At 41.7% G+C, this 27,874-nt stretch overlaps 2 protein-coding genes across 10 annotated transcripts in view; one reads left to right on the top strand and one right to left on the bottom strand.

The window, feature by feature from the left end:
• Positions 1-2,836, top strand: part of dlg2 (discs, large homolog 2 (Drosophila)) — a 185,470-nt gene extending 182,634 nt beyond the window's left edge. For all 9 annotated transcript variants that reach the window (XM_076274521.1, XM_076274523.1, XM_076274522.1 and 6 more), the window contains 4 exons: positions 359-531; positions 733-842; positions 954-1,045; positions 1,632-2,836. In XM_076274521.1, coding sequence (XP_076130636.1) covers positions 359-531; positions 733-842; positions 954-1,045; positions 1,632-1,738 — 482 coding nt within the window. In that variant the 3' untranslated portion in view covers positions 1,739-2,836. The remainder of the gene's footprint in view (positions 1-358; positions 532-732; positions 843-953; positions 1,046-1,631) is intronic.
• An 8,531-nt stretch (positions 2,837-11,367) lies between these two features.
• Positions 11,368-27,716, bottom strand: actn3a (actinin alpha 3a). Its single transcript, XM_076274755.1, has 21 exons — positions 27,069-27,716; positions 20,166-20,280; positions 19,710-19,829; positions 19,149-19,235; positions 18,912-18,999; positions 18,473-18,551; positions 17,181-17,262; positions 16,893-16,978; positions 16,701-16,793; positions 16,362-16,592; positions 15,826-15,973; positions 15,360-15,510; positions 14,840-14,948; positions 14,486-14,626; positions 14,099-14,281; positions 13,734-13,868; positions 13,354-13,533; positions 12,921-13,067; positions 12,744-12,809; positions 12,461-12,619; positions 11,368-11,963 (listed from the first exon to the last, which is right to left on the bottom strand). The coding sequence occupies exons 1-21, from the start codon at positions 27,201-27,203 to the stop codon at positions 11,805-11,807; spliced, it is 2,694 nt and encodes an 897-aa protein (XP_076130870.1). The 5' UTR covers positions 27,204-27,716; the 3' UTR covers positions 11,368-11,804.
• Positions 27,717-27,874: the final 158 nt, after the last annotated feature.

The following is a 27,874-nucleotide window of genomic DNA, read 5'->3' as shown; positions in this document are numbered from 1 at the left end:
AGTCCTTAATCTATCAGTACAGGATGTAGTGAACCAGATAGATAGTCCTCCTCCTCACTCAGTCTTTAGATCCTGTAGAAGTTCACTTCACACCTTCACAGTTCTTTATAGTCATAGGAAACACACACTAGTTAATGAAAAAATGTCCCCATTTTTACAGTAATTGAAGCCATAGATTACTTATGAAGAAAGTCTCTGCACTGAAGGGCCAGTCGTGTCCTTCTGAGGAACAGATTCAGACAGTTTCGACTGTCTTGAGTCCTGTGTGTAAAATTCCTGTCAGCATATTAATGCATGAACGAACGACTCCCCAAATCATTTCCTTACTGTCATCCCACATCTTGTCATCATCACTCAGACACGACACGACCGAAGCGGGATTACGAGGTGGACGGCCGAGACTATCACTTTGTGACCTCCCGCGAGCAAATGGAAAAAGACATCCAAGAGCACAAGTTCATCGAAGCGGGGCAATACAATGACAATCTTTATGGAACCAGTGTACAGTCTGTCAGATATGTGGCAGAGCGGGTGAGAGGCATTACTTGGCTGCATTAATTCACCATTAATTCATCATTAACTATAAATATTTATGGATGTTTGGTTTTATGGGACTCATACATTTGTTGTAGATTATAGTGATTTTGTGGCATAGCTTCAACTAAAGCACTTGTTTTTTTCCACTTTTAACAAGTGTTTGTTGTTCATTCTTGCCTTCTCCTGCTCTCCTAGGGGAAGCATTGCATATTGGATGTGTCTGGGAATGCCATTAAACGGCTACAAGTAGCACAACTCTACCCAATTGCCATCTTTATAAAGCCCAGGTCCATAGAATCATTAATGTAAGTAGTAACGTAGTTCTTTTGAAATTGTATCCTAAACCTTCAAGTGTGAGGAAATCCAGTGTGTTGTTGTCAGGGAGTGAAGCACTGAGCTGTTGATTTGTTTCCCAGGGAGATGAACAAGAGGCTGACGGAAGAGCAGGCGAGGAAGACGTATGACCGCGCCATGAAGCTGGAGCAGGAGTTTGGCGAGTTTTTCACAGGTAAGCAAATCACAAGGAGGGGTGGGGGGTGGCGTCTGACAGCTTGTTACGGGAGCTTTCTCGGAGTTGCTGAGGGTTTGGCAGGGGCCACCGGGGTCTTTTGCATATTCAAGCTCTGTTGCCTCGGAGGCCAACTGGAGAAAGCCATTAGTCTCCGTCATGTGTGACATGAGGGGGTTTTCAGAGCCCTCCTGAGTGTGTGACTCTCAGCACTGTGTCTTTGTTGTTATGAAATATGCATGAGTTTTCAAGACGCACTGTATCTTTACGCTAACAAGGAACTTCATCATCACTTTATTCTCACAACATAGAATATCGTTAGCAGCCACAAGTGTGAATGCCTGCTCTATAAAGGTTATTAGTTGCTCGAGTCCTCTATGATAAAAGAAAGAGTATTCTTAAAATACCATAAATGCCCAATATTGAATATCATGTGGGTATCATGTACTTAGTTACAGACCATTGGAGACGGGTAGCTTTCTTAATAAGCAAGCTGTATGAAAAGCAAAAGGACTGTGGATATAAAGTAAGAGTGTCGCGGCCTGCTTCTCTCAATCATCTCCTCCCCTCTGCTTTTCTTTTGCAGCTCTTGTTCAAGGAGAGACCTTAGAGGACATTTATACCCAGTGCAAAATGGTGATCGAGGAGCAGTCTGGACCTTATATCTGGATTCCCTCAAAAGAAAAACTTTAAGGAACAGAGAACCATGGCAGGGATTATGGACTGCAAAAAAAGTAGAAATAATTTGTAATATATGATAAATTATTGCGGCGATTGGTAATTGTTAATGATAGTGAATAATAATAACTTTTTTTGTTACGTTGTTTCTTTGTTTTTTGTTTTTCACTTTCAATATGAATGTTCCTGAATGTACACCACAAAGTGTTAGAAACATGGCCTCGAAAACAGACTGTTTGTATACTTATTCATTAGCATTTTTATTTGAGCAAGGCAAGTTCAACGCAGTCAGCAGTTGGAATAGGTCCATTCAAACAGCAGGAATGATCTCAAGCAAGAGGGACAGAGAGCAGAGATGGAATGATCCGGATAATCTCACCAACACGTGGGCGAGAATAGACCCAGTCTGTTCTCACCCTTCCTCTTCAGCTACCAAACCTCAAGAAGCCTGAAGAGTTTCCATGTCGCATTAGTGGTTGACACATTTCTGATGAATTTCGCACCTATGCACTCACATGGCCCATGGACAATTTATGTTTGAACCCTTCCTCCTGTCACAAGTCACTATTTTTTTTAATTTAATTTAATTCATTACATTGTCAGATTTTATTTTGAAGATGTTCCTTGGGAGATTTCTAGTTTGAAATTGTACATTTGACAAATTGTGTTTTAAAAAGATGCTTTAAAAGTATACAAAGGGAAACAGCTAGAAATAGTAAATATGACACTATATTTATATTTTGTATTGATAGAGGGCACAACAGCACAGGAAAAATATTTATAATGAAGATATATAACTTTGTTTAAAAAGAAACTTAAAATGTATTTTACTTGTACGATGTAGTGGTGTTATTGTGTAGATGTAGTAATTGATGGGGATGCTCTGTGATGCTACATAAATACTTAGTGGTCCCTCGTCCACTGTGGACCAGGGGGGAAGTTGCTGTGTAACGCCGCACTCTGGTGACCAACACGTTTCCGCCGAAATCCAGAGCTGTACAAGTCTCCTGCCCTCCTCGCCTGTAAGAGCTGTGTTGGAGGCAGGGAGGACTGGCCCATGTGCTGTGTGTCCCCATACTGAAGGGTCCGCAGAGAGAGAGGGGGGGGGGGGGGGGGGGGACAGGCAGGGGGAGGCGCTCCCAACACACCCCAGCTTCCCTGAAGCATACTGAAAGTGTTTACATGAAGTCCTGTTTACCTCACTTAGCACGCACTGAAGAGACAGACAACCGTTAGGGGCTCCACATTAGGGTGCCCTGTGTGTCTAGCCGTTCCAGTTAGTGTACAGAAAATCCTTGAGTGACTTGCGCAGTCAGACTGATCGTTTTTTTTGTTTGTTTGTGGCAAATATTTTTCTGTGCACACACATGGCAGTGCGCACATGTATTTATTTAATGCTTTATGTATATAGTTGAAAATGTACATGAATTTGCTTGTGTTTTCCTATTATAGCCCTTGCCATGCTTGGCTGCCATTGGTAGTGGATACCAAACCACAGATGCCAAAAGCAATTGACTAGAATATGTGGAGAGGACTTATCTCTGTTTTTTGCAATACTAGCGTGGCTTCTAAAGCCTGGCATCATCCTATGGCAAGGGACTTTTGACGTATTGGTCACCACTTGCCTTAAAAAGGGGAGGGGTACCCAACATGTCGGTACTCTCTGTGAGTGTGTGACATCGTTGTAACCTGGTGATTATTCAGATGGATGACTTCTAAATGGTACTGTATGAGGGAGCCAAGGTGTGTGTGGGGGGGGGGGGTGAAGTGTTTGAAACAGAGGGATACTTTTCAACTGTTTTGTTTTCCTGGCAATAGGAAAATCTGGTAGCCATCTAATAATCCACTTCTACAGACAAAAGAATTATGCCATGGCACTTTTCTTCCACAAAGAAAACTTCTCTAAATTATTACTATTATTTGTAGCATATCAATCCTTCACATCAGTTATCAAAGTGTACAGTATATATTTTAGGCAGAGAGGAGGAATTATATGTCATTTTATCCCCTTATAGTCTTTTCATATACCTGTCATCTGGGTAGATATAAAATGGTTGTTATTCCTCTGTTGAATGCAGTGGCCTGTGTTCTAGTAAGCAGCCAGTTGAAGCGTTAATGATGTGGTAGGAAGGGTGCCCATATGCACATATGTTTAGTGCTGAACAGTGGAGTGGTGCTCAGCATCTAGTGCTCTGTAAGCGAGAACTGAATCCTTTCAGCACTGTAGCAGCAGCTGGAAATTAATGAATGGCTTTTATTTTTCTCAGGGTTGCCAGATAGGGCTTTGCCAGATAGGGTGTTCACACCACTCGAATTTCAAACTTTATGATTTATGCTTACACTGCAGCTATCAGAACAGCCTTTTAAAAGGTGTGTTATTTTTCCTTCAATTTTAACATTTAAAAATAGAGTCAGCCCTCTTCTCTGTTGGTTTGCTAGATGGTATACTATGGCAGGAGGTTGAACTTTGCTCTTCATAGAACATTGTTTTAAGGTCTGCAACTCCAATTCTTCACAGTCCAACAAATTCTATTGTATTCAAGAGGTTCATCTCAAGTTTTGTTTGTTGAATCTTCATCGATGGTGTGCTGTGTTGTACGTACAGTGAAATATCGGTTGGCACTCCATTGACACATTTTTGTTTTTTTACAAATACTGTCTATGAATCACATCTACAAATGATGTGTTACTACAGTGTGGTAGCTCGTCTAATTTCTGTTGGTCAATGCTCCCAAAGTCTTAAAGAGGTCATGTCAGCACTTTATGGAGTCAGCTACTCATCTGAAGATGTCCTGAACTATTTGGATTTTGACACTGCAGTTATCACAGCTGTAATTTCACTTGAAGTATGAGGTTTAGTGTACACAACATTTGCCCAAATTGAATTAGCCCTTTCATTGAGTATACGAGTATTATTTCCATTGATTTGATTGGTATAGTAATGCCATAAGCACACTTAACACAAATGGGACTATATAGTTACCAACACTTATCTGTAACAGAATAATTGTTTTATTTCTGTCTTTGTTTGCTTTTTTATTTTCTAAAAAAATGAAGAAAAAAGAAAATGAAATGTGTCCTTTGCATCATGTTAAAGTATATACTCCCAATTGCTTTGAAGAATCACTTTAAATACATTGCTTTAGGTATACATGAGGAAGCTCTATTCAGCATCCGTCTTGAAAAACAATGTAAATTAAAGGTTTGGTGAGACTTTTAAATGAAAATGGTCTCTTTTATTCCCCTTTTATGTTTGATTATGTGCAGTGTCGTTCATCTAAGTTATTTTCATTCCTCATTACCATGTCCCACTTGTGTAATTTTTGCATTTTGATTGGAATTGGGAACAGCCATTTTATGCATTTGCTGAAGGCAACAGAAATGTGTGTTCCATTTAATATTTGACAGTCTTACAGTAGCCATGTTATTTTCATAAAGATAGGAGTCACTTTTTAGAACCCATGTCAGCAAGTTCTAACTGCTGTCTTTAATGAAACCAGTTCAAAAGAGGACAATGTTGAGGCAAGACTTGTAGACTCAAGTTCTGAAATTGTTGGGGTGCGTAAAATCTTACAATTAACACCCCTGTGGTCAATGTCATGTAGGTTTAAATGTTGTACTGGTTTATGGTCAATGAAGCACAACATTGAATGTTGTCTGCAGTCAATTTGATTGGTGTTAACAAGCGATGCAAATTACATACAAGGACCCAAGCTGCTAATGTATGTTTTCTGTGAAAATACTAATACATGTAGTATTATCATGCCCTTAACATATTACCACAATATTTACACAAAACGTATACATTCCTTTTGCATATTACACATTGTATTGAAAAACAGAATTTCCACAAATTGTATATCATTGTAGTGTTTATCAAAGTGTTTATCATTGTAGTCAGTTGTACAAAGTCAAAATTTCTTCCTCCAGGTTGTCAGTATGTGCATTTAACTCTCTATTTGAAGCTGATGGCTCTGGTCACCAGTCTGCGCTTGATTCCAACGCAGGAAGTCATCTAGCACCTTGTGTTCCAGAATCAAGCAGGAGTTGTGGTCTTGCATGGCTGGCTACAAGAGAGACACACCAAAGAGGAGGATACACACGGACACGGGTCAGTTTATGACTAAATGACCCGCAGTACTGATGACCTGGCAAATACTGATGAGAGACTTCACTTGGTAAGAACAATTGTACATAAAGCCAAGCCAATACAGACTATAGAGTGAATTGGTTATCCTATATGTTCTACATCTTATCTTCTATATATTCTGCTAAACTCAAGCCAGGAAAGTCCTATGCTGCAGGGCCTTAGCGAGGTGGGCCAGTTAAAAGAGGCTTGCTCCAGCCCTGCGCAGTGTTCACTGAGTAGTGTTCTACAGTGGGAAAGCAGACAGCAGAGGAGTACTGACGTCGTAGAGGCTGTGCAGCATCAGAGGTCTGCGGTTGACACGCTCTTTCATCTCAGCCAGCTCTGCCCTGTACTCTGCACTCCGCGCCTGCAGCTCTCTCCTGGTACAAAGGCACGGGCAGGACATGTCTCAATATTTTACTGGATGTAGGTAGTAGTAGTAGTAGTATACCTGTATTTAATTCTCAGAAAGTAAGATTCAGAGCCAGTGTTATCCTGGGGGTGAAAAAAAGTGGTAACACTTCATATAGAATAGATAGTCCACCTAATGCAGAGACTTTACAGATTTTGTGGAAATTCAGTCTTTAAAATAGTTGTTACCACTTTTTTTCACCCCCTGCCAGGATAACACTGGCTCTAGGTTCCAATAACTGAACTTTCTGATAATACACAAATTGTCAAATCTATCAAAACTGTGCTTTAACCAGCAACTGGACATCACCTTAATCAAACTCAATCCCTAAACTTAACCATAAATTCTTAAAGCACAGTTTTGATAGATTTGACAATTTGTGTATTATCTGAGTATCTGTAAATAGAGGACCATACTGTACAAATAAAATGTGAACCAAAAAGTGACTGTTCTTATCTTAATGAAGTTATTTGAACATAAAGCCATTGTTATAACCCAGGCAGAGGTGTGAAAGTCCACCTTCAGAAAGTAAGTCCTGCCATGTATTGGTTCTACCTGTGCACGTAACACACATGATTTCACTCAGCTAGCTAGCTGGCTGAGGTACCCTGGAAATCCTGGGAGTTCTCGCGAAAGCACAATTTGAATTGTCCCGGCAAAACACTCTGGCAATGAATAATGATGCACGTTACTTTTAGCCCTTCGAGAGGAACCAATCACATCGGTGTATCTGAAATATGGGCGGGCCAGAGGCGAGCTAAACAGGTGACCACATCGCTGCAACGAATTAGTCAGTAAACATTGGTCGTAGTGTTATCCAATTGTGTCGAAGTCCGGAATCAGTCAGTAAACATTGGTCGTAGTGTTATCCAATAGCGTGCAGTGAGATTTTCAAATGCATGCTTGGTGCCGCCCCTCGAGTTAGGCCATTTTCATTATTCGTGGCCAGACCCTTAATCTTTCTAGATTAACAGGGTCTGGATTTTCCAGGCTATGGCCGGGGAGTTGTGCTAATTAGAATCAGCTGATACTGAATGGTTGGAGTAAATATGTGGCAAGACCTTTACTTTCTGAAGCCGGACTTTTACACCTCTGAACCCAAGAGGTGTAAACTAAAAGGGGCAAAACTCCAAAAACTAAAATATTCTTCCAAAAAGGCTTCGATACTTTTTACTTTTATATGCCTACTTCGGTACATTGCCGAGTCTGTACTTAGTTACCATTACTTTTTACTTGAGTGATTAAGTTGAATCGGTACTTTTTACACAAGTATCTACTTCTACTTGAGTATGGAAAGTGCATTTTGCCATCTCTGAGTGCAAATGTCTGTTGACTTGCTCTGAGCAGTTGATCCTGAATGATCTTAGGGAGAACAACAGTCGTAGTTCATCAAACCTGTAATACTGCTTCCTCTTTTCATTTGCAGAACTGTAGCACTTCTGAGCAGTAATCCACAGTCCTACTTCTTTTTGCAGCCTGGTCCTTGTGTCTGACTTCTGGTTCTCATACTCCATTCGTTTAGCTGCTTCAGATGTTAGTTTCTTCCTATTGAGATTTGCCCCTAATTACATTCACTACAACTAATGCTCACAAACAGTTATTTTTTTCTGTTAATAATATTCTAAAGGATGTTTAAAACATCACGAAAAAAATGAACCTGTGCAGCTCACACATTTCTCTGCCCTCTGTCTCTCTTAATCAAATGTATCAAGCTTGTCCATATATGTGAATCAAATCTATAAGTAGGTCTAAAGAAACAAACATAGATGTTCTCTTTGAACCCTAAGCAATGCTATATAAAGGATATATATATGATATCCTTTACAGGAAACGGCACCCCATAGCATGTGCAGACATACTCTCACCTCACAGCCCCCTCTCGCAACAGAGCAGCCTTCGTATGCCTTGGTGATCTTGCCCTTGCCTTAGTGCACTGGTCTACTGATCTCTTAGTGTCATCTTGCCACTTTGTGGTCTTTAATGGCTCCTTGACCATGCTGTTGGTGGTCTGCTGGTGGTCACCAAGTGCACTGGCCTGGAAGCTAAAAGGCTGAGGCACAGTGGGCGGCCTTTTCTGTCTGACATGCTTCAGTCGATCCTCAAACGTGTGGTGCAGCTTGGTGAAGTCCGGCACAGTTGGGTTGATGGCAGGTCTGAAAGTGGGCTTCTCCTCTGTGCTCACCGCTGGGGCTCGCTTGGTGGACTTTGCATCCCCGATGCTAAAGGAGCACTGCATGGCCTGGAGAAATGCCCTCCGCTTCTCGTGAACAATCTGCCGCTGTCTCTCGCACTCCTGGACCATCTTGTCATAGAGGCAGACGCGCGCGCTCCTGGGAATGGGGTTGGCCTTGAACTGCGGCGGTTTCTGCGGCTCCACCCTCACCTCCTCCCAGGCCCGCCTGGGCTTCCGCCGCTTTTCCACCTCCCTCAGGGTCATCTGGAACGGCTCCGGCACGGTCACTCGAGGTTTGCTCTCCACGGCCTTCGGGGTGACAGTCATAGGTCGTGGCTTTGGGTTGTAGTCATCTACGCTGAAGCCTTCCCACATCCAGGCCAGCGTACCGGTCTCCATATCTCCACTGGTGGACACTGTGTCCGCCTCATGGTCTTTGTCTTTCTCATCATTCCACCACTTCTCCTCACTAAGGACCATGATTCTCCCGGGCCCTTTCTCCTGGAACCCTCTTGTGGTTTCTTTGCTGTGGAATAAGTTAAAAAAAAACATAAACATCTATATACCAAAGTGGGCACCACATCCTTCACAGAGTAATGGGCACAAGCTTAAACAGCATACCAAAAGAGGCAGAAGCCCCGGTGCATAACGGACCAAGTGGATAATGGAATGTCAATATTTTTAGTTTGGGCTTTAGGATGGGTTTCAAAGCAAATGCTATATGAATGAATGAATTAATGAATGAACTTTATTTGTCACCATATCAGCTGTACATTGAAAATAATGTGTGACTCTTTCTGGGGCTGTGCACAATCAATAGAATAAAATGTATCCGAGACAGGTCAATGCAAAGAAAAGGCACAAGGAAACATGCTGTTTGGAAGAAAGAAACTTGGACCCTGTGGAAAGAAGGTTATACACAGACCAATCAGAGAGAAGAAACTTCATGAGGCGCAGAAGATTAGAAAAGATGCTGGAGTAGTGTTTGACACCATGTCTCTGACAGCACAGTCGAGTGCATGTGATGGTGCACTACAAGCCCTAAGGCTATTATACCTATGGGTGGCATTTGACTTTTATTTGTTTTACCCTTTACCAAAACAGTGACCCATAGTACTGATCCAAATTATGGAAGACCTATAGTGATGAACAGTCAAACTCCAAAGTTCTTAATATTAAATATATGTAATATTAGCTATTAATAATGCAATACAAATGAGACAAGCAAGCTTACCTCTTGGTGTCCTGCAGTGCTTCATAGTTGTCAAAAGGGTCTATGGTTATGTATGCCAAAGGGTTGTACTTTGGCTGGAAGAGATCCCATTAGCTCAATTACATAAATTGCTCTAATAACTATAGGCTACTTCTTACATTCTGACTTCAGAGACCATAACACAGAAAACTGATTCTTGAGATCTGAGACAAAACATGGCAGATTAAACAATAAGGTATAATTTCATGTTGTTTCACCAAAAAAAGGGGGTGGGGGGTGATACGTAGGCTAACTGGTCAGACTTTTTTTTAATGAACGGAAAATCAGGAATAATTGTGGGCAGCTAAAACACAGCAGACTCCTTGTTCTTCCTCACTCATGACGCCATTCTATCCCTGGTAGGTTTTAGATATACTTTTCATTTTGTATCTAAGCCTATTTATTAACGCCTTGCATAGCACAAACATGAGTACAATTCAACATTTGTGTAAGATTTTCTGGAATAAAAGCTTAATTTAATAACATTACAGGCTTCTGTGAGAAACACATGTGATATAATAAGAAAAGTGGTATTGTGTCAATGTTGTCAGATGTCAACACCATCAGAATTTGTGTTTGACTGTGTTGATGCTTTCTCTGATGTCGATGAATGCCAATGAATTAAATTTCTTATTAATTCATTCTGTCATTTTTATGCATACAATCAACTTTGACACACAATCAGCTTTATGAAGGTTTAAAACTAAATTAGGCCTAAACAGACTTTAAACAGGTGATATGATTCATTTAGTGCATACGGAAACCAATAAACAGCTGAGAATATTTGTGGTAAGTTATTTCAAAATAGTTTTGTAGACATTTCTATGCATGCATAGCCTAGAAATCTAGACGCACCCTAGCGGCGGCAAATAGGATGGCCCGCCAGGCTAATGCATGCATAGTGTTGACAAATATCGAGTGCTGGTCCAGCTAACATGTAATTTTGTTGTTAATGTACAAATGGAAGGTTATTCAAAAACCAAAAAAAATCATTAACGACATTTTGAAATTTAATCAAACATAAGCTACGTTTTATCCATGATCTCAAGACTCACCAGTTAAACACTTGATTTACCTTGCTTAGCCTAAATCTAAATTAATTAATTTAATCGGAGCTTCTAGGCTAGGCTAGGCTACTTAAGATCTTACCTGTCGAGTATCCACATAACAAGGTGTTTTCAGGGTCATGTAATACACGTCGTGTGGCCCAGGTGGCGGCATTTCACGACAAACTACATTTTTGTCATTGTCGTATTTTACGGGAGAATGTAAACAGTTATGCCTTATGATAGCATTACGGTGGGGCAACCACATTTCTCTTATATTAATTCCTAGCTTTGCATAATGTCTGAGACCGATAGGCAGTAAACAAGTAGCCTAGGCCTACAAAAGAAAAATGTGTTCCATTTCAGGACTCTCTCCTGTTGTGTCACAATTATACAGTGTATGGTCACAATATACTTCACCCAAAATTCGGTTGAACTAATGTAGGCTAATCAACTGTGCTTGCAGTAGGATAGCCCATTACACGTTTGAAACAGCTATGCCCCCATTCTTACAGAATAAAACCGGAGCTGTATAAAACAAAACAATATCGCCCCCTCGTGGAACACACTCAAAAATAAAGGGTTGGAATGACGTTATTGAACACGAGGAAAAAAGACTCAAGACGTGAGAACATGGTAGAAGTGATTTTATTTTTTCTCCTGAATAAAGCCACATATGTGAGATGGAGAGGACTGTTTAGTCCAGAAATTTAAAAAATAAAATCTAAACTTCATAGTCTTCTTGATACAGTACATGAGACAAGCATTCCACCACTACATACAGAAGTGAAGTGATAGCTTGCAGACCAGAGAGAAAAAAAAGCACTTCACCACCACAATAAATTGTTTTAACACAAGTGCTTCCTAATGAATATGTCTTGAATCATTACTGAATTTTTAATTCAAAGAAGTGATAAATTGAGTCTTTTTACTCAAGAGATAGTATAGAATCTCCAATTTGTAGTAAATGTTCCTAGAAGGTTATGTGGTAGTGCATCTTTTTTTCTGAAGTTGATTTGTGCATCGGGATATAATAAGGGAGGGTTCGTTGACACAGAGCGGAGTCTCTTTACAAGTCGCTCTCTCCATACAGGGCACTGGAGAAGGAGATGTAGTCCAGGGCGCCTGCTGGGGCATCGCTGCCGATGTACTTGGTCATGCGGCTGATGCAGTACTCGGCCTGCTCTGGGGGCAGCTCCCGTCTGAGCTCCTCCACCATGATGTAGGTCTGCAACAGGCCCCAGAACAGAGTCAGAGAGAGAGTCACGACTGAGCGCTTGGAGCCAGTCCAGTGGTTTCATCACACTAACACTGAGCCAGGCTCAAGACTAAGGCTGATGATACACGGGGCAATATGAGCTGTGTGCCATGGTCAGGCACTTACCCAGTGACATATGGTGACCTTTTTGTTTACATGTTTTGTTTTGTTTGTTTACTGAAATCTTTAATCAGTTAGCAACTTGCTGCAAGGTTCTAATAACAACACTATGCGGACCAGTCATGTGATTGCATGGTAACATTGCTCAAAAATTTGCCCCATTTATCACTCAGCCTAGCCTGTATACTAACCCAGTGGTTTCACCGTCAAGCCAAGTGAAAATATTTTAGCCAAGTGGGAATTATTCTAAACAGTCGCCTGGAAATGGATTCTACTACTTTGTATTTTAAATGTACATGTACAGGTATGTTATGATGCTAAGTGTACTTATATGCAGATGGGCTCACCTTATCAGATGCCAGGATCCTGAACGAGGCCATGACCTGTTCAGCTGTGTCTGTCTCAGCTGTCTCTCTAGTCATGAAGTCAATGAAGGCCTGGAACGTGACCACGCTTGTGTTGTTGGAGTCCACCAGGGTCATGATGCGGGCAAACTCAACCTCACCCTGGGAATGGGACGAGAGGAACTCAAGCTTAGTAAATGCACAATTTAAAAATACACATTGATAACCATATTATATTATATCGTAAATTATACATATATTAAAAAATATATTAGAAAACCCATACCAGATCGTAGCCCATTGAGATGAGGCAGGCACGGAAGTCGTCTGGGTCCATCATGCCGTTCCTCTTCTACAATATAATGAGAGAAAGAGAGGCCGCTCAGTACATTAACCCCACTCAAGCGGTTCCACTACAGGAGCAAAGCGTTTCTCTGTGGTTTATTAGTGTCTCCTGTCTCACCCTGTCGAAGTGGTTGAAAGAGGCCCTGAATTCGTTGAGCTGCTCCTGGCTTATGCCCTTGGCGTCGCGGGTCAGGATCTGGTTCTCCACCTCGTTGATGGTGCGGGCGATGGTGGTGAGCAGCTGCTCCCAGCCCACGCGGATGTGCTGTGGGAGAGCAAGTGTGGACCGGTGAGGGGGAGAAACGCATGCACAACCACTCGGCAGCATTACGTCAGAGCAATTTCAATTTATATTGTTACATAGTGATTTACATAGCCCGAGGCTAAACCCTCTAAAGAAAGCACAAGGCAATGGCGGCCATGAAACATTCCCTTTTGCATCCAGTTTCACTAGAAGAAAATAAGAACATATTATTTGGCTTGTCCTTGTAAAACTGTCCTAGAAAATAGGGCCAAAGATGGACAACAATGAACTGCTGAATAAGTGGTACCTCCATGGTGTAGTTGGTGTGTTTGTTGTCAAAGATGAGTCCTTCCTGGCTGAGCTGGTGGTCGCCCTCCAGCTTGTCAATGTTAGATTTGTAGTTGACGATGTTCTGTTCGTACTGCTTGAGATTGCTCATCTGTTCCTCCAGAGAGCCAGCAATGTCAATGGAGACATGGCTGATTTCCTGTACAAGTACAGAGAGAAGGGCTAGTTAATAGTTCTCCAATAGTATAATTTATTCTAACATTAATTCAACAAATAGTAACATTAAACTAGTGCTGCCTGAATGTGTAACTGTGAATAGCCGATAAAAATGCTTTTATTGAGTTGAATATTTATCTTTGTGATTACTGACAAAGCATAGCATTGTTATTTGAAACATGCCTCCATCTTGGTCTGAATCCAGGGTCCAATTATGTTAGCCTGGGCAGCGAACTGGCGCCTGAGTCTCTCGTTAGACTGCTGCCTGGCAACCTCCTCCTGCAGCATCTGATCTCTCATTGGCACCAGCTGTTTCACCTGGAGGAGACACACAGAGGGGCGGAGACACAATGGAGTAGGTCATCACATTTATTCCTCAATCTATCTTACAAGAGCACTTCCCTAAAACAACGTATCTGTAGAATATAGGGCTGATATGTTCACGTAAATATACTTTTAATATAATTTGGAAGAATGTATCAGCATTTGCATGTATGACCAGATTCAGGAAGTAAGGAGGTCTGAAATACTTGTATCCTTTCACTTACAGCCTCCCATTTGTTGTTGATGTCCTGGAGGGAGAGGCTGGTGTAGGGGTTCTCAGCCAACAGCTTGATCCCGTAGGTCTGGGCAATCTTCACGACCTCATTTTGGATTCCCAGGGTGGCCATGCGCTCCTTGTCTGCCTCGGGCAGGGTAGCCTTAAACTGATCGTGGGCTGTGATCAAACTCTGAACAGGAGAGAGAAGACAGTGGTATGAAAGTGGTCCTAAAAACAATATCTCAAATGGTCAGTATTACATATATGGCAAGTAAAGGAAAGTAGAAATTAGAAAGTGAGTGAAAAGGAACAGAGTAGAACCACAGGTGGACATGTGTGTCAGTGACCTGCAGACTGTTGAACCCTCTCATGTCTCCCACCTGCTCCCCCTCACCTGAATCTCCTCAATGCTGTGCACAATAAACATGTCCTGCAGATCCTCCATAGCTCCGTCCATCCAGTTGTTGAAGGGTGCTGCCCTCTTAGCAAACTCCAGGTACAACTGGTCAATGGTCTCCCACAATTTCTCTACACGCTAGGAAAAACAAGACAAGCACAATAAACACAAAAAGCACTACACAATCACCACAAGGGAACATCAGACTTTCTCTACAACAGTCTTTAATTACATTACTTCTTAAGGTTAAACATTGAATTCAATTACAAATATTTAGTCTTTACTTACACTACTTCTAAAGGTTAAATATCAGATACAACAATGAGGTGTTTGTGTAATTCTGTACGCTACCTCCAGAGAGTCTCTCCTCTTCTGAGTCAGGGTGCCCAGGTTATCCCACTGGTCACAAATGGCTTGACAGCGAGCATTGATGGTGACAGAATCAAAGAAGTCCAGCTCACTTGTAAAGGAAGGGGAAAAAACAATGTGAGGTAAAGGTACACTATGCAGGTTTAGGTATTTTTGGCGACTGTAGAGCTCGCTCTAGAGTCGCGATATATTTATATTTTACTCTGCTGCACAATGAAAATGCTTTTGTTGTGGAGGTGAAGGATTAACAGCAGGCAAAAACTATTTCCAAAGAGCTATATCTACTGACAAGGTAATGTTTTACGATTCTCGCAAGATTTGTCGGGCCGCTATTCTTGAAGTTACATGGCTGGTTTTCTCAGTAGCGACTCGCTACATCTATGCTGTATAGCTATGCTAGGTGAACTATTACAAGTTCGTTTACCATCAAATTGGCTTTGTAAAGGTGAAAGAATGAGAAATCAGTATCCCTTTGTATCCCTGATGTGTGCATTTGTCTTACTTCAGCTCCTGGGCAATGGCAGCGATCTGCTCCACCCTGTCCTGGTGGGCAGCCAGGTCGCTCTCAAAGGCCTCGTGCTTCCTCATCAGAGCGCGGACCTCCATCAGAGAGGCAGACTCATAGTCCTTCATAGCCAGCAACTCCTCCTTTCCTGTGGGGAACAAAAAAAGCTACTTCAACATACAACATACCATTTTTTTTTTTTATCTGAAGAGTATTGCACTCTTCAGTCTTTCAGCTCCCATTTGTTGAAAGCGAAACAATGCCACAATGATGTACATCATATAAAGGCGAGATCATCAAATGGAAGTTAGGGTGAAGTTTGCTATTGGAATACAAGGGTATCAGAATATACCAGTTAACATTACTGACAATGTGTCAAAGCACATAGTGTAACTGGTGCTAGTCAAATAGACCTTTGCTTGATCAGCATGTGATAAAACAATGTGAGTGAGGTGCTGCACACCTGAAGTCCATGTCTCATGGAGGGAGCATTTCTGCTTGAACTTCTCAGCCAGGTGATCGACTCTCTCCAGGCGGCGGATCTCAGTCAGCAGCCACTCCTCATAGCCCTTCTCCACCTGCTCCAAACCCTTCCAGGCGTTGGCAATATCCTACAGGACAGACACGGCCATTCAGGTAAATACACCACACATCAGTGTATCCATCACCTCAAACATCACATCAGTGTATCCATCACCTCAAACATTACATTGTTGTGTTTCTCAAGCACTGCGTTTCTCTTTTGGACTACATCAATGATGTTGGCATGTGAGTGTGAGAAAATCATGCAACATCGTTTACATTAATGTTTAATTATTCTTTATTATGAGAGGTGTGAAATGAAAAGTGTCAGTTTTATGTACAACATGCCCCACTCCTGAGACACACCAGACTGCCAACGGAATTGTGTTGGACGACGTACTGATTACATTTCACATGATCTTAGTGAGAAGGACAAGCAGTCCCCTGGGGAGATGAATCTCTGGGGCGGGCTCTTACCGAGACCATCTTGCCCTCGGAGGGCATGAAGGCGGGGCGGTTGCTCAGGCGCAGCTTGGTCTGCAGCGTGTTGAAGTTGATCTCCAGCTGGCACTTCTCCTGCACCTTGGGGGGCTTGTGCACGCGGCGGTAGTCGCGGAAGTCCTCCAGCTTGGTCTGCATGGCGTGCATGGTCTGCTCTGCCACACGGTTCTCCAGCCAGGGGATGGTCCTGCGGATCCACTCCAGCAGCTAGAGGACAACCAGAACCACACCAGTCAAGAGCACAGTCAGCAAGCAGTCCTCCTTGGTTAAACCCTAAGGGGCCATTTTCAATGTAAAGGGCTGGGGGGGGCTCACCTCACTAGCCAGTTTCTCATACTCTTCCATCAACTTCTCGTTCTCCTGGTTCACGGCCAAAACTTTGCAAATCCTGTTGGCTGCCGTCTCAGCCTGTGACAGAATCGCAGACAAGATGTTAGTGAAAGGCCACTCTTACCATAAATGAGACTTCATTTTTGAAACCTTTTCAAGTTTGAAGAGTTCTCTCACCTGCTCAGCTCCAGCAAAGGCATGGTAGAAGCATGAAACATAGGTCATGATTGCTTTCTCATCAGGCTTAGGTGTGTTCACAATATCTGAAAGCAAGAAAATGACTATCACAAGTGCTTTCCATTCATTAACAGACATTGTCAGCAGTGTTAACACAACTGATGTGTTTGAGAGTGTGTGTTTATTTTGTCATTGTGAGTGGAAACTGAATCCCCCTCTATATTATTGTGAGAACTTTGATCTATTTTTTCATTCTAAGATTAATATATTTCTACTGATATCCAGTACCTTCAGCATCAAGCATCTTGGGAATATCCAGGAATTTCTCGGCTACCTCAAAGGCAGTGTTGAGGTTGCCAATAGGGTCATCCTACAAACGAAATATAAGCAGGCATAATGTCTGATCAAAGTCTGAAACCAACAGACAATCAGGCACATTCCAGCTTTCAGCTTTTAATATAGTGTCAGGCTAAGAAAGCAGATTTTAGGGGAGAAAGACCATCTTCACAAGGTTGTGAATTATTTACTAACATATCAACGCATGGACAACGTCATGGAAATTGGATTAGTCATCACAGAAGGTCTGTACAAAAACTATGTTCATACTTTGCATCATTTCTCCAGATATGCCCACTTCAAGTTCAAAGCAAACTGATGATAGTATCAAATTGGAATTTGTTTAATAAAAACTAAATCAACTCAGTTAAATATCAACATTGCACTTTAAACATCAAACATCATGCAAGTGCTTCAAGTGAGATTATTTTTTATCTGTTGCCATATTTTCCAGACTGTTACATCAGAGTCTAATAGCATCCTTCTCTGAACTGGCCAGACTGGTCCAGTGTGGTTGGAGTTTGGTTGACTGGCCAGAGTGAGTGCTCCCTCTGCTGGCTCATTCTACTGCAACTATAACATACTCAAGTCAGCTGACAAATGTCTAATATGGCGATAACTGTGTAGCCCAATTAAAAGATTGAGATTTGTTTGTCTAATTTTTTTGTGTACTGAATGTAAGTAACTACATAAGTACAGCTGTGCTGTGTATGAAATATAAAGCCATGGATGTCTTATTTCACCTTAGCTTATCAGTAATTGCTGCCTAGGTAAGCCAAGCTTTACTGGAGTATGAGCATCTTCAATAGCTCATTTACTTGATGTTTAAGTCACAGCACTGTCTTGATCTAAAAAACAATGCAACTCAAGGTCTGGAAAATACAGTCAGCTGAGAGCAACTAAAAGCCCCTCTCACACCATACATACACAGACCACATACCACAGACATAGTACCATATCAGCAGTCTTCAGTATAGATCAGACCTGTGTCAGATACTGTTATAGCTTACATCATTTTGACCAAAGACAAAACAAGTGTAAAACAGAACAGTATCTGCTCGCAGCAAGGTTTCCCTCACAACATGCTTTAGTAATGTTGTCAGTAGCAACAACAAACTGTAAACACAACCACATCAGAGAGGAACCATATGGCAGAGCTCAAGCTGGAGATGAAATGAAACGTAAAGGGCACATATATATATGAAGCCAAAAGGAGACAAAGGTGCAAGAGCAGAGGAGAGCACCTTGCGCAGTTTGGAGTAGTCAATGAGGTCAGGTCTGTGTCTGTGGATAAGGGCACACAGAGCCAGGCCATCCTTCCAGCTGAGACACAGACCAGACAAGGCACAGGGCAGGAGGGGGATGGGAGAGTGTGGAGGGACGCAGGAGGAAGGGAGAGGAGAAAAGATAGGAGGATGAGCAAGGAATGGTCAAGGAACTGTGATGACTGGTTTAATGAGAGCAATGGAGACCGAACGTCTCAGATAGGCTTTTTTTTTTTTTTTTTTTAAAGCTGGACAGAGTGAATGAAGATGCAGGTGTAACAGTGTTGTGAATGAAGATGCACATTGTAACAGTGGACTGAGGAGAAAATGATAACTGAGGGGTGGAAAACATGTGTGGAAGCAGTTCTGCAGAAAGGTGAACCCTTTTCACTGGCTGAGCGATGGTAGGCCGTCTCACCTGATGTGGAAGTTCTGCACATTGACATTCCTGTAGGGGGCAGTCTTTCTCTGGCACCAAAGCAGCAGACCCTCTTTAGCAGATGTCTCTGGACAAAAAAAAAAAGAAATATGAGACAATACATACTAGCTGTTACCTATAAACTAGGCACATAACTGGACATCACACTACTACTATTCAACTGGACGTTTGTGTCACCAACACTGAGAAATGTCCAAAACTTCTATAGTATTTTACCTTCAACAGAGATGTCCTGGATAGCGAAACGCAAAATGATGGTCCAGATCATACCCAGGGTCATCTTCACATTTCCATCAACAATCTCTGAAGACACATGGCCATGGAGCAAAAACCAAACAAAATGCCACAAGACAGACATTATAAGGGAACGTTTCCTCAAGAAACATCTTGAGGACAGAAGGTGCAAAGAAACTGGAATGTTGTTTTCTATAATGATATTTTAGAGTCTTCCTACAAAGCAGTGTAGAGTACAGAATAAGTAGTATAAGCGTAAATGTTTTTAAGTAAGCATGCTTATCTCACTGGTGCATCATGTGTGTGAAACTCAAGCTCATGTTGCTAGGTGCAACTGAACTGAGATGTTATCTATCGACAATATTATTAGTCTTCCTCTAAAACAGTGTACACTGCAGGGAAAGTCCAAGTGTGTACTCAAGTTTGTTAGTATGCATGCTTAGCTCACTAACGTATGTGTAAAGAGTATGGGGAGGTTTGGACTTGACCCTGGTTTGACCTCTGTCTACTGAATGTTGGTAGGCATTGGTTTTAAAGTCTCACCCTCAGCACCGATAGACACCAGCTTGACACCCTTGCTGCAGATGTAGTCCAGGGCCTTATTCACATTGGCGATCTTATGGAAGCGCATTTTGCCTTTGTCGGGCTTGGGGAGCCGTTCGCCTGTCAAAGTACACACACACACAGACACATGACCTTGAAACTGGCAGTTTGCAAAGTTATCATAGGCCTAGTAATTACACACAACGTTTTGATGTCATTTAACAAGGCCATTGTAAAAAGCTAGCACAATACACTCGCTGTTCTCAATCACTCTATTGGAATGTAGTTATCACATGAGAGAACATGATATATCTCTGAGTGTGTGTGTGTGTGATTGTAGACTGAGTGACAGATTCCCCAGAGGACTGCTGAGAACTTGGCAAAACTAAAACGTCAGAGAAGACATCTTTCATTATGTGCCATTACAGTCCTATGATTCCCCGCTCCCTCTCTCACCTGAGATCACCTCCAGCAGAAGCATAAGTTTCAGCCCATTTCTGAAGTCCTCCTCGATCGTCTCGATCTGTGTGCCTGCTTTGCGCAGATGCGAGTTGCACCAGGCGGTGAAAGTCTTTGGAGACAAAAAGATAGGGAATGGTTCAGTTAGTTATGAAGTCAGGTCACAAAACGGGATGATTTGTTAGGTATGTGATTTAGATGCAGTTGATTCCTGTCTCACTGATGCTGCTTAAAGTATGCATGCCAGTGACCCATTTCTAATCGCCAGTAGGCCTCCCTGCATCCAGATGTAAATAATGACCAACACTAATATTCATTCAGTTACACACTTTTGTCTAATGGTGTGACTGTTAGTAACTCCAATCATTTCCATTCTTAGCTTCATGTTACTCAATCCCTTGCAGAATGTTACATTAACCCATTTCCAGACAGCGTTGGCATACACGAAAACAAAAAAAATACATGTTTTTGTTAGCCCTCTGCTAAAGATGCAACCTTCTTAGTGACAGCCCTCAGATAGCTGTGGGACATGGCTTGCTGTTAAGAGTAGCTGTGATTGTGTTGCAAGGGCCCTGCCTGTCTCTCTATAGCTCAGTGGTAAAGCTTGGGGTCCTGTCTTGGAGTATATACGTCAGTGAGGTTAAGGGCCAGCACAGGAAATGTCACTTGATTGTATGGATAGTGAGCGCACACTGAGTGCGGTCGAGAGTGAGTGCCGTAGAGAGGCAAAGCGCACGCTGAAGAATGCCCAGGGCCCATGTAATTTGATGTAAGGGCCTGGAAGAGGAGCCTCTTCGGCAGCAGGTGTCCACCCCTCAAATCACCTCCTACTGCCACAGATGCCCAAATTTAGACCACGTCCCCCCCTGAGAGGAAGGGGGGGGGGGGGTTGGGTTGAAGTGGAGACATTAGGCAGGGAGCACTGGAGGCTATATCGGGTAGCCATGGGACACCAGCAGACAGCTGAGAGCATGGCATTCCTTGCACAGCGACTCGCAACTCAGAAGGGAAGGCAAAATGCTAGGAGAATCAGGGTATTAGGAACATCGGCTCCCGTTCACAGTTCATGAAGTTCACTTCAACCAGTTTCTGTTGCATCTTTAACACTAAAATGTCCACTATATGCCCTATGTTAACACAGGTATGGCATTTGCACCCACTGAAAAAAGTAATATTTTTCTTTAGCAATGCAAGTTTATCTATATTGTATTCTACACAGACAGCAGCAATTAAATAGTAATATATAGCCAATAAATAAAAAGCAATTTGTGTTGCCTCATATTCTATATAACAGTGTAAAAATAAATGCATTGTGGTTGTATAGTCATGGACATGGCAAAAACTCAAACTGAACTCATCAGTAAGAGTGCATAAAGGACAAAACCTAATCCTCTGCCTTGTCACCATCAGGTTGGTGTTTATAGTTGACAAGGAGCGAGGTTGGAGCGATCCGAGGGTTAGCATGCTGTGTGTAGTTGGCCTGGGGGCTCGGGGATGCTCTGGCCAGCGTTTGGTCCACAGGGGGGGGGGGGATGGGGGGCACACTGCCAGGGATCTGCCTGGATTAGCACTCCTCCACAGGCACGCAGCCTGGCATTACTGGGTCATCAGGCTGGAGCCCAGCCTCTTCAGCACTGGTCATTGTTGTTATTGGACAAGAACATGAGCCTGCCACCCAACGCTCAGCTATTGCCAGGGCTGCTGAATGATGTGTCTTGGGGCGTGAGCATACATTTGAATTGGTGTGTGTGTGTGTGTTATGAATTCAGGCAATACATTTAAATGACGTTATAACCATCATACACTTTTACCTCTATGTCTGAATGCAACAGCCAGCTAGCTATATCTATATATATATATATATATATATATATATCTATATATATATATATCTCTATATATCTATATCTATATATTTATTTATTTATTTTTACTTCCTTCCTACACACATACTAGTTGAACTGAATCATTCAGAACAAATATTTCTTGTCTTAAGATATTTCTCCAAATATCAAAATGTTTTAATCTGTTTTGTTTGGTAAAAACCATCAACTAATAATTGTAAACAACTTTTTACCCAGTTAATTGTATTTTAAACCATTTTTACCCAGTTAATTGTAATCACAGAATGATAGAAGTACCAACATTTTACAATTATATTATGCTTGTCTGAATGTACTTGTATGTCTCAATGGATATTTAATACAATTGTATCTACTTATGTGCAAGTCTTTCTTTTTTTGTAAAAGCTGCACTGAGGCACCTATCAATCATCTATGTTGGCATGGTAACAAAGTAAAAGTAATTTAAAACACCAACTGCTCATGGAAGTCATAACCAATTAACCTATTATCGGTTAAGCATGTTGGATCCCTAGTGACATATGCATATTTATCAGACTTTCATAGGCTGCCACTGACAGGCCCATCCCCTACACACTTTTCATAGCAAGAAAAACAGAATAATGGTTCTTGACCCAACTGTCTGAATGTTAGTGGTCCTTTTAAACTTTGTACACAGGTTTTGTTTAAACACCTGACTAAAGAGACCATCAAAATATATGCACTGATAGCCCCTGATTAATTTGTAAAATGTTGCCAAATTTGCGATGTGTCCAGATGGACAGTATGACCCTTCATGTAATGGATCCTAACTTCTGGGAGGACTACAGCTCGTCATACCCATGATCACGTACACATCATAAACACATGGCAGCTTTACAAAGTTGTTCACCTAGAAAAGCTCAACATACTTTCTTGGAAATACAGTGCAGAAAATGAATTGAGGACAACACCCATCAGCATACAGACCACAGATTAAATACGAGATCTTGTTTTCATATCAGGCTAACACTGCATGAGAAGGGAGCATCCTTCCTACCCACGTCAAGTTTGACTGAACTTTTGAAAATGTTTTAACCAAGTACCTCTAGCTACAAGTGCTATGAATTTGTTTGAAACTTGAGGGAAGCGTTGCTCGACAAGAACTCGTGCTCCTGGCCTCATTAACAGGAGCCGCCTCAGTCAGTGATTGATGAGTTTGAAGGACAAAATGTGTTAAACAGCTTGTGAGAATTTACAGCACCTGCAACTGCCTTATTTTAAGGCTAGGGGTCCAGTTTCAGGTCAGAGGGAAGGGGCTTCTCGAGTGGAGTCACTCCTGAAGCCCAGGGGCTGGCACTTTGGCAAACCTCATATGAAAAACAACAGGAACTTGGCACCACACAGGAAGAGGATTGCACATTAATGCAATTCCTAATCACGATTACTTTTATTGAGTACTTGGACATCTGAAATAATGTATGACGTTTTAATGTGTATACATTCAGTATTACCTCGTGCACATGCATGAAATAAAGAGGGTTAAAACACTCTGTAAGGTACACTTTTTGGGTTCTCATTCCTATTTACCGGTCGATAAGCTCCACCATGTTTTTATTATGAGAGTATAATTGCTGAAGGGTAAATTAAGCACTATGTGATAATTTACCACTTTCTGAGGTAGGTTTTCAAATGCAACTACTATTGGTATGATCTTCAGATTCATTTTGATGGTATATGGACATGTGAAAGCCGGATAACCACACCAGCCTTTCCCACTAGCTGCCAAGGCTATGCACTGTAGGTGTGAGTCAAAGACGGAACACACCTCGGGAAAAGAAAGAAAAACCTTTACAGTAAGACTGCCAACAAAATCGCAGAGGCCCATTAGCATGTTAGCAAGCTTTCTTCAGTTCAATCAGGATTGTGATAGGTTTATACCAGCATTCCATAATGGCACTTTAATACCATAACAACTATGAGCATTATATGCCTTTTCCCCCTAAAAGCTGATCAGTAATACCTGTGTGACCCCCGTCTTGGAACCCATACCCCACCTAAGCAACTCATCCTTACATTGGGTAGTATATAGAAGCTGCCCTAGAAGGACACTGCTTCTGGAATAGTAACTGCCATTTGATCATACTCATGACTCTCCCACCCCACCCTACCCCCAGCCCTCTCACTTTGCCATGGCTCAGACCCCCACGGGAGTGTCCAAGGCCCATCCTCTGTACCCTTGCTCCAGCCTTGTGTAAGCTATTCCACATAATAATAAAATATAATACAATATATATAATACATATCTAATATACACCACAGAGACAATGTTTTATATATTTGACAATACTGTTAATCACTTCACTACTACTTAATAACACATTAGGGGTATTACTAAAGTTCTCTTAACATACCAGTATATTAACATGGTAACATACTGTATAGAACTGTACTATATCCCCAGAGAAAAGTCAATTTTTTTCCTAATTTTTCCCAGCTTTTCACTGCTTTCTTAACCAGAGAACTGACTCTTTTAAAGTAAAACCCCATACCACTCCAATGAATATCAGTATCAATATATTATTCAACTATTCCATGATAACACTGACTGACTTCTCGCTCACATTTGTAGCATGGCAATGTGATTTCATTTTCCTGTGTAGGCCCTTATGAAAATAATCTGTAACTGATGCACGGGCGTAATTGGATAGAGGACTCGGCTATGCCTGGAGTGCATTCAGTTGGAGTCAGTGCTTCCCACATACTTGGCTGCCTTAGCACTGTAAAAGGTGGATACAGTTAGAAATGACAGACATTACACAACTATTACAGCTCATTAACTGTATTAATCAATTAAATCAAGGCCAAACCACTGCTGCAACAACACAGAGCCCCTCTAACAAGAGAATTGGAAGAGAAATTATTGCTTTTTACTTAATGCATGGGATGATGAATCCACATTGCTTGCAGAGCTGTTCATAAAAAAAAATCTCAAAAGATATCTTAAATATTCTGTGGGTACAAAATTCTTGCTCCATGTTTGCGATGGACACTGGTTAAAAGCCAAATCCCATCTAACAGCAGCAGGCAGACTTTCAATCAACTGCAATGAGAGTGTGCTCACCACTGGCAAAGAACCAGGTCATCATGCCGCACAGTCTGCCCCAGCCATAAATGTCTCAAAAACACAGGTCCATAAAATAACGGGGTGTGAAAACACAACCACTGAAAGTGGGCATCCTCACAGAAAATAATAAAAAACTTGAGGGGCCCTGCTGAGAAAACGGTTTCCACAATGCAAGGATCTGAACCACGTTGGCATTAGTCTTAGTGTTGTATAACATAACTGGATCAAATGTGGATCTGTAGCTTAACACACTCTAAATGTTAAGCATACCAGCTGTCTTCTAAACCACCCCATCATCAAGCAAAGTTGTCAAGACCAATGACTCAGATCATACCAGTTAATACAACGGAATTAAAATCAACTGTTGTTCTCTGTCTGTAACAAAAACATATTATGAAAGCAAGCAAAGTAAATAATGGTGTATCATAAGGGAAGGACCAATTATATTCATAATATCTGGGCATGGCATGTTTCCTGCATTTCCGAGCATTTGTATTGCTTGCATTAAATGTTTCTTGTAGATCTTGCAACTGGTTACTTCTTAGGTAAAATGACCCACCATCTATTTCTGACCACAAGCAATTTCCAGTGAAACACTGTACTCGGTTACATAATGCAGGCCTTTTCCCAGCTCTGCGAAAAAGGTACCTCATGAGTTGGTATCTCATTCCTTTGGACATTTCCATGATCAAAGACTAGCATCATTCATTTATTTACTTATATGTTTAATCATGTTGCCCTTGTAGTAACCAAATTTTGCCCATATATTTACACTTTTCATAACTTTTAGAGGCATGCATTTAGGAGTTTGACTAATAGGCTACAACAAAATGTGGGCTACTCTACTTAAGCATTAACTGTTACAGGCTTCAACAAAACAAGGGAAGCAGCTCATGCAGGTTTTTTATATATATATATCAACACATTAGATTCATGTTACTATTGCACATGGTATGCCTGCAGTGCACAGGTTTGGGAACATATTTTAACTTTGTGATTGTCAAAAGACTTAAACACCCATGAGAATCAAAAAGGCATTTTCATTTAATTTCTGGAAATCATATATATATATATATATATATATATATATATATATATATATATATATATATAAAATCATTGTCAACACTCTCAATCGACATTGGCCTAAATGTCTAGGCAAACATTTGCACAGACCTCACAGCAATTATTGTAAAGAGGATAATTAGGTTATTGGGGCAGGGTGGAGTGAATGTTTCAACTCAGTATTTTTAGATAATTTACCTACACTGCCGCTTCCTTCCTTGCCTCTTCCTTGGCACCCCACCTGTTGCCATCACTCAGGATTTGCTTGCCTTACTGCATTGCAGGTGTTTCAGTCCCAAGGCCCTCTTCAATAAGAGCGTAAACTTCAATTGACACAATCCCACAATCACTTGACAACGTGAAGTTATACATCTGGAGCGTTTTAATCTATCCTAATAAATCCGGTCGGAATATTTGGCCATTTCAATATCTGCGTTACTCGTCAAGAGATGCAGACATACTGAGCTACCCTTGGTAACTAGCCTATGTACGCTTAAAATGCATTAGAGTTTAACAACTTGTCCTGTTACGTCCCAGAATACGTGAAGGCTTTCCTTACATTATTTTAAAATGTGTACAATATAATGCCGCATGCGATATAACCTAGGATGCAACAAGACATGTGCGGTTGCAGGCCATCATAAAAAAGAAACACGTCTATTCGCATTTATGAACGTAAATGCAACGTTCGTGTTTTGCGCGCTTTGCACTGAAAAGAAACTCCGGAAGCGCTCCCATCGCCAAACGCAATTACGCGCGCCAGAATTTGAAGTTCGGAGGAAAATCGGTATCGCAGGGCTCTGTCATTTCGTTAAACATAAATCGGTGGTCCGACTTTGCAGCTTTATAAGGGTAATTTATTTGTGAGGTGAAGGAAAACCGCTTTACCTTACGTTGCTGCTTTTCCCACGCAGGGTCGAGCAATACATCTCTGTCCCAATCATCTTCTTGGGTCATATATGCCTCCGTCGAACTCATGTAAGTTTCGTGGTGGTAAGACACTTGCGTTTCCATTTCCATCATTTTGGCTCCTCTGGGATGGTACTATCCCTCCGACAACCTTATCAAAAGGCGTTGTGCCTCCAATTCAACATAAAAGCCCTACGCCGCAAACTCTGAAGCCCGTGTGGGTTTTCCAAGACACCAACTCCGAAATCTTCCTTGAAGTTGCTGCTCCCACCGCCCGACGAACTGCTTGCCAGAGCTTCTACCCCTGGTCAGAAGAATACACGTGACAGCACCTCAATATGTATGGCCGACTCATCGTGTGGTCACAGGTGACTCACTAATAAGGCAATAGGCGTATCTCAGTTGGCCATGACAGCAACGCTGAATTTTACTCAACGGCTGAACGACTTGCCTGAAAGTAAAACGCACCACTGAGCTGTGTGGGGTTATAAAAAGCCTACAAGTAGATTGTTTTTAAATGTTTAAATTACGGTTTTTGATGGAAAACGGGCTGTTAAATACTCCACATCTTAAAAGTTGGGAAGTTGCGAGGTGACTGACTTTACGTGTCACCACTTTGTTGTTGCACCATTGCACATCAGCACGCATGGCTACAGCACGCGGTAGAAATGACTTGGCACATTTCTCAGTGAGGAAATGGAAACGTAGTGCAACATTAAAGCTTATGTCAATTGTTTGTTGAATGATCATAAAACGCATGCGAAATTAATGTAAAATGCATAATG

Source organism: Alosa pseudoharengus, unplaced genomic scaffold (assembly GCF_046254945.1).
Source record: "Alosa pseudoharengus isolate Yale_2024_CS ecotype anadromous, Long Island Sound unplaced genomic scaffold, YU_APseudo_1.1 YU_APseudo_1.1_scf_8, whole genome shotgun sequence".
NCBI classification, from domain to species: domain Eukaryota; kingdom Metazoa; phylum Chordata; class Actinopteri; order Clupeiformes; family Clupeidae; genus Alosa; species Alosa pseudoharengus.
This window is presented reverse-complemented; position numbering and strand designations above follow the sequence as displayed.